The sequence below is a fragment of the Microcebus murinus genome, chromosome 5 (assembly GCF_040939455.1).
Source record: "Microcebus murinus isolate Inina chromosome 5, M.murinus_Inina_mat1.0, whole genome shotgun sequence".
Taxonomy (NCBI): Eukaryota; Metazoa; Chordata; class Mammalia; order Primates; family Cheirogaleidae; genus Microcebus; species Microcebus murinus.
In genome coordinates, this window is record NC_134108.1 from 48,944,545 (window position 1) to 48,962,713 (window position 18,169).

At 38.2% G+C, this 18,169-nt stretch overlaps 2 protein-coding genes across 3 annotated transcripts in view; both read right to left on the reverse strand.

Annotated features, from left to right (window-relative positions):
- Positions 1–18,169, reverse strand: part of CDC40 (cell division cycle 40) — a 487,800-nt gene that overhangs the window by 351,643 nt on the left and 117,988 nt on the right. The window lies entirely within an intron of this gene.
- Positions 1–18,169, reverse strand: part of FIG4 (FIG4 phosphoinositide 5-phosphatase) — a 104,122-nt gene that overhangs the window by 48,934 nt on the left and 37,019 nt on the right. For both annotated transcript variants that reach the window (XM_012753173.3, XM_076003065.1), the window contains 8 exons: positions 16,060–16,160; positions 13,621–13,783; positions 13,127–13,224; positions 6,649–6,782; positions 5,008–5,124; positions 3,257–3,302; positions 2,395–2,543; positions 843–1,009 (listed from right to left, as the gene is read on the reverse strand). In XM_012753173.3, the coding sequence (XP_012608627.3) occupies positions 843–1,009; positions 2,395–2,543; positions 3,257–3,302; positions 5,008–5,124; positions 6,649–6,782; positions 13,127–13,224; positions 13,621–13,783; positions 16,060–16,160 (975 nt within the window). The remainder of the gene's footprint in view (positions 1–842; positions 1,010–2,394; positions 2,544–3,256; positions 3,303–5,007; positions 5,125–6,648; positions 6,783–13,126; positions 13,225–13,620; positions 13,784–16,059; positions 16,161–18,169) is intronic.

Genomic DNA, 18,169 nt, shown 5'->3' on the forward strand with positions numbered 1-18,169 from the left:
CCATCCCTCTGCTCTAGATTTCCTATGCAGCAGTCTGAGGCCTAGGTGTGAGGTCCCTCCAATGCCAGGACACCATGTCAAGCCTACCCAGAGTCCTATTAAAGCCCACTCTCTCTTCCACTGGGAATGGCTGCCACATTTCATGCCAAAGGACCTCTTTACCAATCTTTTCCATATTCTGTAAACTTTTTTACCCGTAATCTGGTTCAAGGGCTGAAGACTCAAGGAATAGATCACTAAGCACTTCCCCTGTAAATTCTGTGCATCAGAATTTATCTCACAATCACTTTGGTCTGTGATATCTATTGCATTAATAATTACATCAGAACAGAGGCAGGAAAAGTGCCATTTTAACAACCTGTTACATTTAGTATTCACAAGTCATAAGAAAGTATAATTTAGTGAGTATAATTTAATGCTATGTTACAATTCATTTCTAGCTGACATTTAAAAATTTCAGTGATATATACATTCTTAGACAATTTTCAAGACTCTGGACCCTATTTTAAAAAAACAATGACTCAATATCCTCAAAAAAATCTATCCATATATTGCAAGCAGAAATATAGAGGGGCACAGAAGCCCAGGAATTAAAGTATGCTGCATTATACAAAAATGCTAATTATGGGTGCCAAAATGCAAAAGTGTCCTATTTAAAATATAAAATGCTTATTCAATCATTGATTGAACATTTATTGAGCACCTTCTAAGTGACAGACTGACTTATTTAAAATTTTAAAATATTCATTTTACTTACCCAGATAGCTTAAAAAATGTATATGTTTAAAAAGAAATTTGCACATCACAGTAAGTCTTAGAAATGCCTGTTACTTGAGAATTACCTGAAAAAGCATTGCTATAATATCTAGACAGGGTTTGCATGATATCTTTTGAGTGCTGGGTCCACGGTGCTATCTTTCTATAGGTTTTTACACGATGAACAAGTTGAGAACCACCATACTGAAGGGACAGAGTATCACCATGATCTTCATAGAGTTCCTCAAATAACCTAAAAAAAAAAAGAGAAAAACTCACATGGAAGAATTTTACCAAAATTATTGTACCAGTTATTTACTTAGCCACAGACTCAAAACAAGTCTTTACTTTATGACTTTTTCTGAGCCTCTCCTTTTAAGTAGACTCTTCAACATCTTGCAGAGAAACGCAAATAGAAAACATAATATAGTTTATAGTGATATTCCAATAATCATAAAAGTCACAGAAAACACTAAAAAGGAAAAAGAGGCACCCAAAACATAACCCACGAAAGGTAGACCATGCTGTTTCTAACCATATTAAAAGACTCTTAACTTTCTACAGCCTTCCAGGTCAATTCACCTCCCATAACAGAATTTTCCATGCCCTTTGAATTGCCTTTGATAAAAGGATATGCTCTTGTCACAGTGTCTTAGTCTGTTTGAGCTGCTATAACAAATAACCATAAACTGGGTGGCTTATAAAAAGTAAATATTTATTTCTCATAGTCCTGGAAGCTGGAAGTCCAAGATCAATGTGCCAGCAGATTCAATGTCTGACAAAGGCCCATTTCTTGATTCATCAATGTTGTCTTCTCACTGTGTTCTCACAAGATAGAAGAGGCTACCTATCTCTTTGTGATCTCTTTTATAATGGCACTAATCTCAATCATGAGAGTTCCACTCTTAGATCTAATCACTTCCCAAAGGACCCACCTACTAATGCTATCATTTTAGGGGCTATGATTTCCACATATGAATTTGGGGAAGACACAAACATTAAGATCACAGCAGACAAACCATATTCCTTCTTAGAAATATATACATGTTTGAAACTGTGTTTCTTAAATTGCCTATTAATATTAATATTTTCAGTGCAGTGGTATCTGTGGATCTGGCCATTTGTAAACTGATTACTTTCCTAAGCTAAGCCTTTCTGTCAATCTCAGATGACCAATAACAGCTATCATTGCATTTTCAAGAAACAGCACTTCATAAAATGTCACAGATCCAATGGACAGTGAAGAAACAGTAATCCTTAATGAAGAAACAATCTTTTATAAGTCATATTTTTACTTAAAAAGGTATAAAGGCACAGTACTTATTTTTTTAAAAATACCATCTGGATTTGTTTTTAAAAACACCTACTAGTTGGTCTAAGCATTTTAGATTTATCTAAAGAACTTAGTGTTTATTGGTAACTAACACAAGCAAAAAAAAAAAAAAAAACCACCCCAAACCATGACAATACACAAATTTTTAATAGAAAAAATTATTACAGAATGAATTTGAATAACGTCTTCTAACAACATAATTTTTGAGAGGCTAAAAATAGAAATGCATTGATAAAAATCTTCAGTAATAATCAAGCTTGCTTTTAGTCGTTATTGGCATTCATAGAGCAGAAAATAAGGCTTACCTAACTGCATCTGTATCAAACTGTAGATTAGGTTTGTCAATCAATCCCAGGGAATATAGCTGATAAGCCAGAGCACACTTTCCCACCATAAACTGTGCTGTGTTGGTGCGATCTAAACAGTCCACACAGTTGGTTCGCAGTATGCCAGTCTAAAGAGAAACACCTTAAGATGCTCAATCATTATTCGGTAACCAAAACTACTTCCATGCTACTTTAAATTTCTTTAAGAAGCAGAAGAAAGGTGATGGGCCTTTCCTGAATAAATATTAATTATTTAGTTTTATATAAAGTTAAAGTTCAAAATAATGAAGAACATTTTAGAAACTGATATAATGTTATCTTTGTTGCTCACTTACATTGTTGTAACAGCATCATTAAACCCTCTGGTCTATATCTGAATTTAATTTTTCACTTCAGCAAGATAAAATAAATAGCTAGAATTTTCTACATGTATCAACTAGTAAATTATGGGCTTTTTCCTGATATGTCTCCTTTACTGTACAAACTAAATATTCAGTAGTTGAGGCCATATCATTTTTAAAGCATAGGCAGCATATATAGTGTATGTACCTGGCTTGTTTTCCAAAGTCACTCTAATTTATTCTTTTCAAGTTTCTGTTTGTGTTTCTATTTCCAGCAAAATTTAATATATAAGAAAAACATCTCTATCATTTCAGGTACATATTCTTCCATAAGGGTTAAACACTAGCAGTAAGGCATTTAAAAATTATTCTCAAATAATTAATACTTCTGTATTAAATATTAATAAGATGTATCTCTCTCCATGGCTGCTTTCAGAAAGCATTATACAGTACACTGTGGATACAGATTCTATTCATTATGAATATAATATTGTCTATACCTGCAGGCGACCAGTAGGAATCACACATCCTCCTAGTTCATTCCACCTGTGTTTAAAAATACATGCTTAAAACATCAATTGCATAATATATATTTATTTGGGGTACTAGCTCTTTGTTAAGAATCACAGAATTAAAGTAATACAGCCAAAGACCCTGAAAAAACCACTGACTCTGTATACTCTTATTCTTTCAGGTAAGTGAGAACATGCAAAAAACTGAAATGGATTGCTCACCAACCTCTCCCCAAAGAGAGCCCAGGAGAGGGGCATCTTAATTTGCCCCGGTACCCCTACACTGTCATTTTGTTACCCGTGTTCAACCAAAACTCCCTTTCTTTCATTCAAATCCATTTCCTGTTTGGTCTCTATAGATATGAACAATAATTGTAGGGCGTCATTCTAAACGAAGTCTTCCAAGCCTCAGCCTTCTCCACTCAGCATCAGGATTCTCTACCTCCTCCAGCTTTTCTCAGTGGATCCTTTGTTACATTCCTCTGGTTGTTTTTGCAGATTTCCTTTTAGGAACTACTTGTTTTCTCCATGTGCTAATGAATGCATGGGAATGTATTTTGTTATGAAATACTACACAATGATATTAATATTTTAATTATTTAAAAGAAGGTGCTATGTGGAATAGAGCTAACATAATAGGCCTACTGTCTTTAGAAAGTCCTGCTTACAGGTTGGCCCTTGGCTAATGTCTGGGAACTCAGATTTCAGGAGTGTTTCCACCATTCCCAGGACTGGTAAGAGTGCCTCACTATATATTTGTAGAAACAATATGGTTTCTGCTGAACACCTTCTTTCCTTCTGGGAGTCTGGAATTTTGGTGCATGGCAGTAGAGGCTGCCTGTGTGGCCAGCCTCCAATGAAAAACCTTGAGTCTCTAACAAGCTTTCATGGTTGGCAACATTTCACACATGTTGTCACTTGTTTGCGGGAGAATTAAGTGTGTTCTATATGACTTCACTGAAGAAGATGCTGGAAGCTTGTGCCTGGTTTTCTCTGGACTCTGACCCTTGTACCTTTTTCATTTGCAAATTTTGCTTTGTATCCTTTCAATGTAGTAAATCATAGTCAGAGTACAACAACATACTGAGTCCCTGAATTTTCCTGTGAATCCCTGAACCTGGGAATGACTGGGATCCCTGTCAGGGATGCACTAAAATTCAAACTATGACAAATGCAAACTATAACAAACGATTACTTACAAAGATATATGCACTAGTAGTTATTTGTTTTTTGTTGTTTTACCATTGTAGTTAACTACGTTGACTAAAAATTAAATGCTACAAATATATAACGTTGGTTCTTGAAAAGATAAAGCATAAATCCTTGATTAGAGGAAGCTCAAAAAGTAGTAATGAAGAAGATTTGTGAGCAAACAACTATAACAATAATTTCTATTTTCATAAAAATGTTGGTATTTAATCTGTAAGAAAAAATTCCCCTCCTCCTATTTAATACTGAATTCACTGTAGACAATTCCACTTTACAGAAATATTTTATGTAATATTTATTCCATGAAGCACGAGACAAAGATCTTGTAGCTTTCATCTCAAGGTATATAACCACCAAAGGAATTCCCATGCCCACAGTGCATATTGAGGACACAGTCACATGGGCAGCTTGCTTTCCCAAAGAACTAAATTATCCATATTCCAAGTATACAAACTGCTCGTATTTAAAATATTTTTAAACTTAAGAGCAGAAATCTTGATTTATTTTAAGTTTTTAAATATCATACATACTTTTCATCTGGTCGCAAAATGCTACAGTAAGAATCAGGACGGTTGACAAAGAAACCTGTTTTCTTCACCACGCTTTCTGCAATCACATTCAATCGATCAAGAACATTACAAAGCTTGCTAAGGAGAGAAGGAAGAATGAGAAAAGTGAGAACCCAAGTTTTAATATATATTTATCCTTAAATCTAAAGCAAAATAAGTCTATAAGTAACGGCATTCAGGGATAAAATTTTTAGAACCTCTTGGCTTGTACTTAATAGGAACACCATAACAACGTCTAGAATATAATGTGTACTCAATAACTAGCCACATCTGATGCAAAAGAGACATAAAAAACCTGTCACTTAACATCAAGTATTGCTGATCCTTAATCTTGGCACATGACATCCCTGCAAGAGCTTTCTCCAAAGCTTTTCACTCCTCAAGAGTTGTCAGTCAAGTCAATATACATTCATAAAATGACTATGGAAAGGGCACAATGCACAGCATAGGTGGGAAGAAAAAATTAGAAAGTGATCTAAATTGCAACAACTTGTAATCAAGCTTATACTGTGGGAAAGTGTGTGCATACATACATGCGTGTCTATGTCCAATTACATAAATAATTTAGAATAAAGTACAATGAAATAAGTATAAAACAATATAGTAACATTTTAAGAAGGAGACCTTAAAGTAAACCTAGAGCTTATATGATGTGTAGTAAGTAAAAAGACAATGCAAGGTTTAATGAAAGAGAGTTCCTTAGAAGAGATGAGTTTTGAATCAGACCTTGAAAGACAGAAGAGGGGTGGAAAAGCATCCCAGGGTGGGTGAACAATAGGAATAGAGGCTCAGGGATGGGACCTTGGCTGCTACATTTGGCGCAGAGAATGAAGATTAGGTTTTCTGGACTAGAACAGCCATGGGAATACATAAAACATTATTACATTCTGAAACCAACCAGGCTTTAACATTACACTAAGGAGTTTGGACTTATTATAAACAGTCTGGAATGACTGCAGGTTTATCCACATGTGATAATCTACCAAGTGGTGTCTGACAAAGTGTTTAAATAGTAAGGCAGAATGCAATAGACAAAAGTGAAACTAACACCTACCAGGAATAGTAGTAGAGATGTTCTGAAATAACTAGATATTTCAAATAGAATTTGCAAATGGTATACACCTGTGATCTGCAACCCCTGGGCCTCAGACTGGTACTGGTCCATGGCCTGTTAGGGACCAGGCTGCAGAGCTCCACTGTCTCCCCAACCCCCTGCCCCTGTGGAAAAATTGTCTTCCATCTTCCATGAAACTTAGGAAGGGGGTGCAGCAGGAGGTGAGCTGTGGGCTAGCTTCATCTGTATTTACAGCTGCTCACCATCTCACTTCCAGAGCTTCACCTCCCCTCCACCCCAGTCCATGGAAAAATTATCTTCTGTGAAACTGGCCCCTGGTGCCAAAATGGTTGGGGACCACTGGACATAATAGGCAAAAAAAAAAAAAGTGTTTGGTCAATTCATTTAAGTTCTCAAAACAGGCCCTCAGCAAGTTCATAAAGGAAATTAAAAGGGTAGCATTTACTTCACCATAAAGATCAGCTTCCTGCCGTTCGTCATTATAAGAAGAGGAAACTCTCACAACCAGACAAAGGAGTATCACTCACCTCTTGGTGTACTTGGCCATATCCCAAGGAATATAAACAATAGTGTGCTCAGGAGGCAGAAACTGATTGAGGTAGGTCACAGCAGCCACAAGTTCTTCACTCAGAATTCTTTCGTGCTTTCTTTTCTCTCTCTCCTGAATCAAAAATTAAACATTCTCAGCATTCTAATTACCTTAAGTCAGAGGAACAGATTTTTAACATTTTTACTTTTCAGCTACGGTAAGATAAAAAGCCCAAGTCTCAAATATACTGAAACAAAACCTAGCTACTATAACTGAAATAATATAAATGCAAATAGATAAATGCTTCATTGAATTAAAGTCAACAGATAATGAGCTTTAAAGGGTCAAGGAGACCAGCCTTCTTCCTGGTAACCTCCCCACAGGCCCAAGAATCCCGCCTCACCCCATACCCCACTCTGGTAGAGGAGATTCCTTCCAAGGACCAGAAGATAGGAAACCCCAACTTTAGCAAGCTGAGGGCCAGAGAGAAACCAACTGGTCTGGATGGACAATCCCCAAACTGGCATAGCAGAGAGCACTTTCTCACCTTTCACGTGTTGTTAAATTTGACTTGCAAAATACCGTGAGATAGCCAAGACAGGCATTTTCTTCCTTTTCACACAGTGGCTGAATGGTCCAAGCTTGAGAGGCATTCATGGCACTAATGCTTACCTCCGCCCCTGCCTGTGGCACCTCCTTAGATACTGCACTGCCTCTCACTCAAGAGGGCCGAGCACTCTGTGGCACAGCTCTGAGGCTGGAATGTCAGCTCTGCCACTCACGAGCCATGTGGCCTTGGGCAAGGTTCTCAGTTTCCCTCGGCCTCCCTTTCTTCATCTATAAAAATGAGGTGACGATATTATCTTGCTTACAGCATTAATGTGAGGTTTAAATGAGATAAAGCATGGTAAGTTCTTATCAGAACACCTGCCACATGGTAAGTACTCAATAAAAATTAGCTATTTTTATTGTTATCCTGATCAGGCCCTAACTTAAAAACAAAGAAAAACAATTGCACAACAGTGACACTGAAATGATGTTAAGGCACTATTGCTGGCATCAAAATAAGTCTACGCTGTTTTCAATCATGAAGTTACTTTGCAATTGCCATGAATTAGATAACCTCTGTGGAAATAAAAAAGGGTGTCTATTGTGCACAACTGAACAAATCCAAATAGAAGAACTGGATAAGAATTGATTAAGAACAGTGCTAAATCCACTTACAATGAAAATATATTTAGCTTATTTTTATATCTGAGAAAATTATCTATCTGGAATTTGTCTCAAAGTACTTTAAATCAACTAGGGAAACAAAATCTTTCTGAAATTCTTATACCAAATCTGACTTTTTGGAGATGGAGAGGGAAGGCTATTTAAGCAACATTCGTTCACCTCTGTGTAAAAAATCTGTCTGTCCATAGTGGATTAGTATTAGCATATTGTTTACTCAACCTCCTTAGGGCTATAGACTCCTTTAACAACCAAATGAAAACTTCACATACACAAGTGATTTTGCACATGCTTTCAAAGGGTTCAGAGATGGCCCTAATAGCCATCTATGGCCCCCAGATTAAACACCTCTGACATACAGTTTAAGCTTGATCGCAAGTTGACTTCCTATCGCTACCCAGTAACACTGAAGGCATAAAGATTGCTGCAAACTGTCTTTCAACTGGTGCCTCAAACTTTCACAGCTGGGGAGAAGTTCACAACATGGTAAATGAGAACAGAAATCAAGAATAGCATTTCCCTTTAGTAACGTCTTCATATAGTGGTAGGATAAAGAGTTAATATCCCTTGGTATCATTCTATTCTCACATGCATTCTTTGGCTCTTTAATCACAAGTTAATAAGGTCTTCTTCCAAGTAAACCAAATAAACATCTTTTTTCCCCATGAATAAGATAACTAATGAGAAAAACACCAATATTTTTTCTGTTTCATGAAACAGCAATTTAATCTCCAAAGTATTCTCTAGCTAATTTGTAGTTATTGTCACGATTTTTATTACAATGGAACAATAAACAAGTACAATTTTGAAATCCATTGACTTGCCTTTAAATATTCAAAAATTGGCCGGGCACAGTGGCTCACGCCTGTAATCCTAGCACTCTGGGAGGCCAAGGTGGGAGGATTGCTCGAGGTCAGGAGTTTGAAACCAGCCTGAGCAAGAGCGAGACCCCGTCTCTACTAAAAATAGAAAGAAATTAATTGGCCAACTAATATATATATATAGAAAAAATTAGCCGGGCATGGTGGCGCATGCCAGCTACTTGGGAGGCGGAGGCAGCAGGATTGCTTGAGCCCAGGAGTTTGAGGTTGCTGTGAGCTAGGCTGACGCCACGGCACTCACTCTAGCCTGGACAACAAAGCAAGACTGTCTCAAAAAAAAAAAAAAAAAATTCAAAAATTAATGTACATATGGGTAATCCAGCAAAGAAGAATTTACAATCATATGTATGTGATAGTATTTTTGGAATGTGCATAATTAATAGAGAATTATTTCAAGCAGCATAGACCTGAATCCCCATTTACCACAGCATTTCAACCACACTATAAGAACTCTGTAAAACATGAACAAAATCTACTAATTTAGGTTGAGGTTTATGTTCCAGTAATACTTTACTTAAGTGATAATTTTTTCTACACTAACAGTATCTTATTTTCAATATATTTATTGGAAAGGTGTTCATGAACATTTTCATTATTAAAGTTTTCCTATTTTAATTTTTTAATTATGTATATTATAGCTGCTGTATAATACTAGGCTAAGGTTAGATCTAGCATTGCCTTATATTTAATACTATTCTGAGCTGACAGGGAGAGAAATGTGAATATGAACTTTCTGCATCAATGTGAATAAATGTCTAGAAAATGGTGTATTTAATATCTGAATGATCTATTTGACAAAGCCAATCCTGGTAGGATGCAATTACATAAACCAAAGAGCACCAAAGGAAGAAATAAAGGCGACTGCCTCATTGTCTCCCTCCTTTCCTCTCACTGCCAATTTTGGGACATATTCCACACTCTTGATTTAAAACACACACACACACACATATATATATTATATATTATATATATATATAATATATATATATATATATACATCCCCTGCTCCTATGAGCCCATGTGTATAGTTATTCAGACCTCCCCTGTGAACAGTCTCCCTCCCCACCGCAAGCTTTGCCTCCCTCCATCTCGGTGACTTTCAATAACTCCTTCTCCTCTTCCATTCTAGTGAAGTCTTCATTCCCATCCTCACATCTCAGATAAAGTCATCATCACAGGTAACTGCTCGGCCTTCAAAATTTCCTATCCAGAACTCCTTTTATTTTTAAAATGCTTTCAAATACCCCATCTCATGAGGAGCTCAATCCACTGACAGCTCTACTTCCTCCCCTTTACACTCCATCCTTGGCCAGCTCAGATTTCATCGTCCATCTCAATCATAATATTGCCAATATCCCAAATGTCTTTGATCCTTTTTATGTCACACCTCTCTGGAAAAACTAAATGAGGCCAATCATCTATTTTACCTGTACTTATACCCACACACAAGCTCTGCTGGAAAAAGCCAGGCAATCACGGGATGGTTCCCTTTAAGAAATCAAGGTCACCAACTTGAAATTAGCTCTTAGTACTGCCTGGATATTTCTTGCCAACTTACCCTCCCACATACACAAGACTGTTAAACCTTCTCCACTCCTCTCAAACTTCCATTCTCAGATGACTTTTCTTCTTCCCTTAAACGGAAAGTAAAGCCATCAGAATGTGCTGTGCGTGCACATAAACACACACCTGCACCCTTACTATTCCATTGTCCCTCCATTAAAATAATTCCCCCACCCATCTTTCAGATTTCATCATTTCCTACTTTCTTAAATGCAGGAAATCATTGATCATCCCTTTTCTCTCCTGTGTTCTGTAACTCTCCATCCCGAACAGATCCCTTCCATAGGCTTTTAAATGTATCAATGTGATTTCTTTAAAAAAAAAAAAAAAACAACATAAACACACCATCTTTCACTAGGTACTCCTACTGAGGGTAAAGTACCATACTCACTGCCACCGCTTGCTCACTTGGATCCCATACTTCAGTCTGTATCAGTCAGTGCTGCCCATGGTGCTTACACCAGTGAGCATTTTTTTCATTTTCATCTTACTTGACCCCTCAGCAGCATTTGACACCGTCCACCACTTACTCCCTTCCATCGTAAAACATGCTTTTCTTGGTGTTCCGAATATGGCACCTTCTGGTTTTCTTCCTACCCTCTGGCTGTTTTTATTCTCTGATTTCTTTAGAGAGTCAGCCCATTCTAACTGGATGTTAAGAGCTGGAGATCTTGGCTGGACATGGCAGTTCATGCCTGTAATCCCAGCACTTTGGGAGGCCAGGAGTTTAAGACCAGCCTGGGCAACATAATGAGACTCTGTCTCTACAAAAAATTTAAAAAATTAGCCGGGTGTGGTAGCAAATGCCTGTAGTCCCAGCTGCTTGGGAGGCTGAGGCAGGAAGATTTGAGCACAGGAGTTCAAGGTTACAGTGAGCTATGAAGACACCACTGCACTCTAGCCTGGGCGACAGAGACAGAACCTGTCTCTAAAAAAAAAAAAAAACAACCACAAACTTTTAAAATTAAAATAAAAAAATTGGAGACCCCAAAGACTAGGACTGAGGTTCTTCCTCTCCTTACTCTACACTCTCCATATGCGTACTCCATCCATGCCCACACCTTCAAATGTCACCTGTATAGAGTCACAAAATCACATCTCAGCCCAGACCTCTCCTCTGAGCTCCTGACATATACTGACCACCTCCTGACATATACCTCCTTTCAGGGGACTCAAATACACTTCAAACCTCGGCGCATCCAGGCTGTACTCGTGACCTTCCCCCACACCTGAGTCAGTCGGTGTTCCCTATTTCAGTGAATGGCATTGCCGTTCATCCACCTGAGCAAGCCAGAAACCTAGGAACCGAGCCTGACTCCTCCTCCTCCCTCATCTCAATTCCACATCTCTCCATTTCAGCCACACCACCCTGGTTTAAGCCAGAACCACCTCTTTTATGGACGGTGACAACAGCCTCCAATCTGGCCTTCTAGCATTCACTTGAACCTTGTACCAATCCATTTGTTCCCTATGTTGAGGCCACAGTAATTTTTTCAAAACATAAATCTGATCATGATCCTCTCAAGCAGACAAGACTCGTCAATGGTTTTCCATTGCTCTTAGAAGGAGACCAGACTCATTAACACATCCTACGATGCTTTCATGGTCTGGCTGTAAATACTAATATCTCTTTAGCCTCATGTCACAACAAGCTTGCTTCCTCTGATATCTGGGCCCCAGCACAGATCTTCCTTCTCTTCCTCAAACCTGCCACACTCCTTCCTGTCCCAGGGCCTTTGTATATTTTGTTCTAAGTTGAATATGATTCTCTCTCCTGGTTAATGCCTCTTCCTTCAGGCTGATGCTAACTCACTACATCCCCAGAGAAGACTTCCCTGCCACCATCATCAGCTCTCCTAGCACCACTTGCCTGCACTGGTTCCTTTGCATTGCTTCACTGCCTCCTCCAATAGACCACTGGCTCCAGGCCTCGGCCCCCAGGAAACCCTCAAAAACACTGGCTAAATGACTAACTAAATGGACAGAGGGTTCCTTGGTTATTTAGTGAATTGACTTGCATTTATTAACCAACCTCTCAGAATAACCTCAGATACTACTAGGTTGCTGGACACTGCCATAACCATGTTACATAACAAACCCCTCAATTTTCATAGTAAGGGTCTTCTTGGCTGCTAAGATTCCTTCAATTCACTTGGTTTCAACTGATGCAGATAAAGTTTGTCATCTGGTCTCCCTGCCCGCCATCCCAGGCCTTTGACTTGTACACCTACTCATACATAGATACGTGGATAGTCAGCGTGCTCTGGCAAGGAAGCAGTGAACTAGGAGCCATTACCACCACCTTGTCTGGGTTTCTCATGTGCCCACTTGATTCTTGAGTCACGACAGTACCCCAATTTCTGACCCTAGCCTTTTGATCCCATTACTACATATTAGTTTGCCCAGGAGCTCTCCTGCATTGTCAAAGGAGCTGGCTGTATTAAAGCTAAGCTGTGGTAGTTTGATCTTCATATTTCCTTCTCCAAGTTGTCCTGGAAACTAAGGTGGAAATTTCACCCACACCTAACTCACACAAGGAAATCAGGAGCCTGATACAGTGAATCACTCTCTTCCCTTGGAAACATACTACTGATTCCTCCAGGTAGGCAGGGAAGGGGCCACATGGAATCTGAGGCCAAAGGACAGTGGCTCAGCTCAGACACAGTGAGTTGTCCCAGCATGATAATCTGCAAATCTCTCCTCTGGGGAGAGGAGAGACACAGCTTGCTGACCCCTTGGTGCTGTGGAAAAGGTTGCCCAGTGTGTCTGAATCTCACAACCAAACAGATGAGGGCACTGTACCTTCACTAAATTCAAGATGATAATGGGGGAGCCAAACCTCTGAAGCATCTGGTCAAAGTGAAGGGCAGCCACATGTGCAAATGGATCTGCCTGGTCCACTGGGAAGGAAAAAAGACAAATAAGCACCTAAATGAAAATTATAAAGCAGAAATAAAAGAAGTACAGGATTTTTTTAATGTTTACAGAATGCAATTCGACTAATCTTCACTTTCCAAATCCCTCTCAAGGAGCTCACTGGACACTCATTCATCATGTATTTATTAAATTTGAATGATTCTTACATTTCTGAAGTGAAATATAAATAATTTACTAACAGTCAAAATTAAATATAAATTATTGAATAAAAATTATAGACATTCCTCTTCTAAATTATCTACATTCTAGGACTAAAACCTCATTGAAACCTAGACATTTATGAGATTTCTGTGACAAGAGTGCATTATCTTTACACGTGAGTATCGAAGAGTTAATATTAAAAAGACTGTTGTACGCACATGTGATAGGTGGTTTTGGCATCATAGTGGAAATGTCCTGAGACCAGTATAAGGGAACGGATCCTCTAACTTGTACATAAGAAGAATAACTTCCTGCAGTAAAAGACATCACAGAAGCATCACAGAGTATTTGTTCAGTCTCCACTTCATTTGCAACATCACCCTGAAAAGAAAGATGTGTTTAAAGATATTTTCTGTTCTTAGAATTTTTTTTTTTTTTTTTTGACACACAGTCTCGCTTTGTTGCCCAGGCTAGAGTGAGTGCCATGGTGTCAGCCTCACTCACAGCAACCTCAATCTCCTGGGCTCAAGCAATCCTACTGCCTCAGCCTCCCGAGTAGCTGGGACAACAGGCATGTGCCACCATGCCCGGATAATTTTTTCTATATATATTAGTTGGCCAATTAATTTCTTTCTATTTATAGTAGAGACGGGAGTCTCGTTCTTGCTCAGGCTGGTTTCGAACTCCTGACCTCGAGCGATCCACCGGCCTCGGCCTCCCAGAGTGCTAGGATTACAGGCGTGAGCCACTGCGCCCGGCCTGTTCTTAGAATTTTTTAATGGAAAAAATTTCAAGTATACAATGAAATTATAATTCCCATTCTTTGAATGTTTTAAATTTATCTTTAAAAGAGGTAAATGTTGATCAATATTCAATGTGTACATTAGAAAAACAAAACCATTAAAATGTAATAAAGGCAATTAAAAGTAGCAGAGAATGGACTAGGAAAAAATCCAATTAAATAGCTAATAATACAAGCAGTAGATAGGAAACAGGTGGTATGAATGGTAGGGAAGGTGAGAAAAGAAAAACAATTACATGAAATTATACATAAGGTGAGGAATATCAAAGAATATCAAAATTCAATTCTGAAGATCCAAGTGAAATGAAAGGACAAAAGAGTGAGATTCAAATAATACCTGATGGAAAGAAGGATAAAAAGGGTTTTGAAGAAGCTTTATTTATAAAAATATATAAAGATATGACATAATAATTTTAGAGGCATTAATAACATGTCTGTTTGATTATCCTTTAAAAATTCAAAAGTAATATAACTTCAAAATTCTGATTTTTTAAAACACCAGTTATAATGATTTCCATTGTTGATATGATTTTAAGAATAGTGTTGCTATTTTAAGCCAGGATCAAAACTCAATACCTCATTCAATCTGTCTACTGAACCACACATGTGCTCAAGACTCAAGTTGTCTCCTACAAATAGATGGAGCACTTAAAAACATAATATGGCTGATGGAAGAACGGGTGAATTTTTGTTGTTATTTTCTCATAGTGAACAGAAAAAGGAATCTGGGCAAAAAAGGGAAGAAGGGCTGCCGTGGTGGCTCACATCTGTAATCCTAGTACTCTGGGAGGCCAAGACGGGAGGATGACTTCAGGTCAGGAGTTTGAAATCAGCCTGAGCAAGAGCAAGACCCTGTCTCTACTAAAAATAGAAATAAATTAATTGGCCAACTAAAAATATATAGAAAACATTAGCCAGGCATGGTGGCGCATGCCTGTAGTCCCAGCTGCTCGGGGGGCTGAGGCAGTAGGATTGCCTGAGCCCATGAGTTTGAGGTTGCTGTGATCTAGTCTGATGCCAGGGAAACAGAGTGAGACCTGCCTCAAAAAAAATAAATTAAAAAAAAAAGGGAAGAGGAAAAGCATTTCCCATGCCTTGCTCTACTTTGTCTTCTCAATGAGAATGTACTTCCAATGATGAGTGCTGTCTTCTACTTATTCCTTGGGTGGAAGTGCTTTGCTGTTTTGTCTCTACACTAAACATGCATTAATACTACATTTTTTCATGTATTACAGAACTGGCTCATCCTCTAAAACATTCGATATTTCATAACTCCCTAAAGCATTGCATAACTCTAATAAGATAGCTGACATTTCAGAACATCTATAAACTAGTCATATTTCTCACAAGTTTCAGATACTCTGGAGAATTAATTACAGTTGGCTCTCCGTATCCATGGGTTCCACATTCACGGATTCAACAAACCTCTGATCAAAAATATAGTTAAGCCTGCAATGGCTGTGTCTGTACTGAACATGCTCAGACTTTTTTCTTGTCGCTATTTCCTAAACAATACAGTGTGACAACTATTTAATAACATTTACATTGTATTATATATATGTATATTACATTTACATTGTATTATAAGTAATCTAGAGATGATGTAAAGTGTGTGAGAGCATGTGCATAGGTAATTACACCATTTTATATAAAGGACTTGAGCATCTTTGGATTTTGGAAAGGGGAAGAGGGCCCTGGACCCCACCCCTCATGAATACTGAAGGGTAACTATATTGTCTTGATAATATCCCAATCTGAAAAATTCCGTTTTTTAAAATTTCACTTTGCTTCATCTATGTCAGCAAAGCTGATGTAAAATGTTAAACGTCATTAATGATACTGTTTGTCATCTTACCTCACAGTTCGCACCTCTCTTGAGAAAACGGGTCCCAGCAAACTTACTGGATCTTCTAGCTATTAGGGTCACATACACTGGTCGCCCATAGATCAGCAGCTCTTAGAAACCACGTTAAGGCTGTTCAGCATTCATGATTCACACAAGCCCAACAGAATCACTCTACCTTAAATGCACAATTAAATACATCTTGTCCAATGCCAAGAATAGCTCTGGGTCAAATGGTTCTTCAGAATTATGCAAGGACGAAGGGAAGGCAAAACCAAACTGCCTCAGGAGTGGTTTCTACGAATTTCAGAGGAAATGGTAACCAGGTGTAGGGTTACTGGCCAAGGGAAGACCTATAGCCAAGTAAACAAGTACAACTAATCTTCCTTAGTCTTCAGAGATCATATGTCTCTCAAAGAGAACAGGTGTCATTTAACAGGTTGTTTAAATTATGGAGTAATATATAACATAATGCTGAGAGGATGAAGTATCATGCTGTAAAAGCAGTTGAAATTTGTCACCTAACTGCAAAATCTAAACACTGAATGAATTCCTTTGACCTGCTTAATCAACACACAGCTTATCAGTAATGTCTCCTTATTTAGCTTTTTGAGCCACAGTCTCATCTTCTGTAAATTAGAGTAATAATAAAGTAACTACTTTACTAGGTGGTTGGAGGACTAAGTGAGGAAATGTGTGTAAAACTCCTAGTGCCTAGGAGTAAATGTTCAACAAATAGCAGCTGCTTTTATCATCATATAGACTTCCAGAATTCATTAAATGCTTGATAACCAGGAGATTCAATTCATCATTTAAACTAATGAGCTTTAAAATTACACTCTATGATGCTGTTCACTATTTTTAAAAACAAACATTTATTATGCTTAATGAATGTGAGGTCCAAGTTGGCTCTTAGAAATACAAAACAGTTTAGAACTATCATTTAAAACTGCATTAGAAACTGTAGCACATTCTTTTTGGTATCTTTGGTGGTGAAAAACCTGTGTTCTTCCCAAGTACATTTTACTTTTGGAAACAGACAAAAGTAATTCAGGATCAAATATTGTTATCCAGTGAATGATCACACAGATAATATTAATACCACTAACTGGTTGAAAATGATTATAAAGTAACGAGACTGATTTTCAAGCGTAGCACATAATCTCACTCATCTCCATTTCAGAATCCCTCTATGCCTTCATCTAACCTCTGTCTCCCTCACTTGCCACCAATAAGGCAGCCCTCCACTCACTCTTCAAGGCTAATCTCTCCTGCTGCGCCTTGATTCCACTCTTCCTAAATGCTCCTGGCGCAAGAAAGCATGATAATGGTTAGTCGTATTCACTCATTTAATGGTCTCAAAGCAACGACTCCTTTAAAGTTTTCACCATAGATCTTTAAAAGCCTAAGACATAAGGAAGAATGTCAATTAGAAAACATGCTAGGTGCACAAATGCCCCATATGATCTCAAAAAGTGACAGGAAAAACCTAAACACCACTTCTACAAGGCATACGCTGCCTTCTTAAACCTCATAACATAATTACACTTTCTTGAAAGGTCTCAATGTAGCTAGAACTTAAATGAAAGATGAAGCTGTAGACGGAAAAAGGTTTCATAAATTTGAATTCATCAGCTTAACCCAAGGCTCAACCTACTTCTGTTTAATCTATTACACCCCCTTCCCTGAACTATTGGAGGCTAGTCCTAACTCATGTCCCTTGTTCTAGTCCCATTTTACTTAATCCAACTTGAAAACTCAAGCTTCCTAAATACTACTTTGCAAGTATCACCCTCCCAAACAAAAACTTTCAAAAGTTCTAGCACCAAACCCAAAGTTCTTAGCCTGATCACCAAGGCAACCTGATGGCTGGCAATCTGACTCCCACCTACCAACCTCCTTCCCAGGACATACTACCTCCTGAGACTTTTATACACAAGCCATGAGAACACTCCTGTGTATTTTTCCACCTCTACACTCATTGTGTTTTCACAACCTCTGATCTCTCTTCTCGCTGCTAAGGCCTGATTTTTGTTTAGGCCCAGGCCAAGTCTTACTGTTCCCATGGGCCTCCCCATCCTCCCTACCTTCTCAGTGATTCTGCTCCTTCTCCCAGATAAGC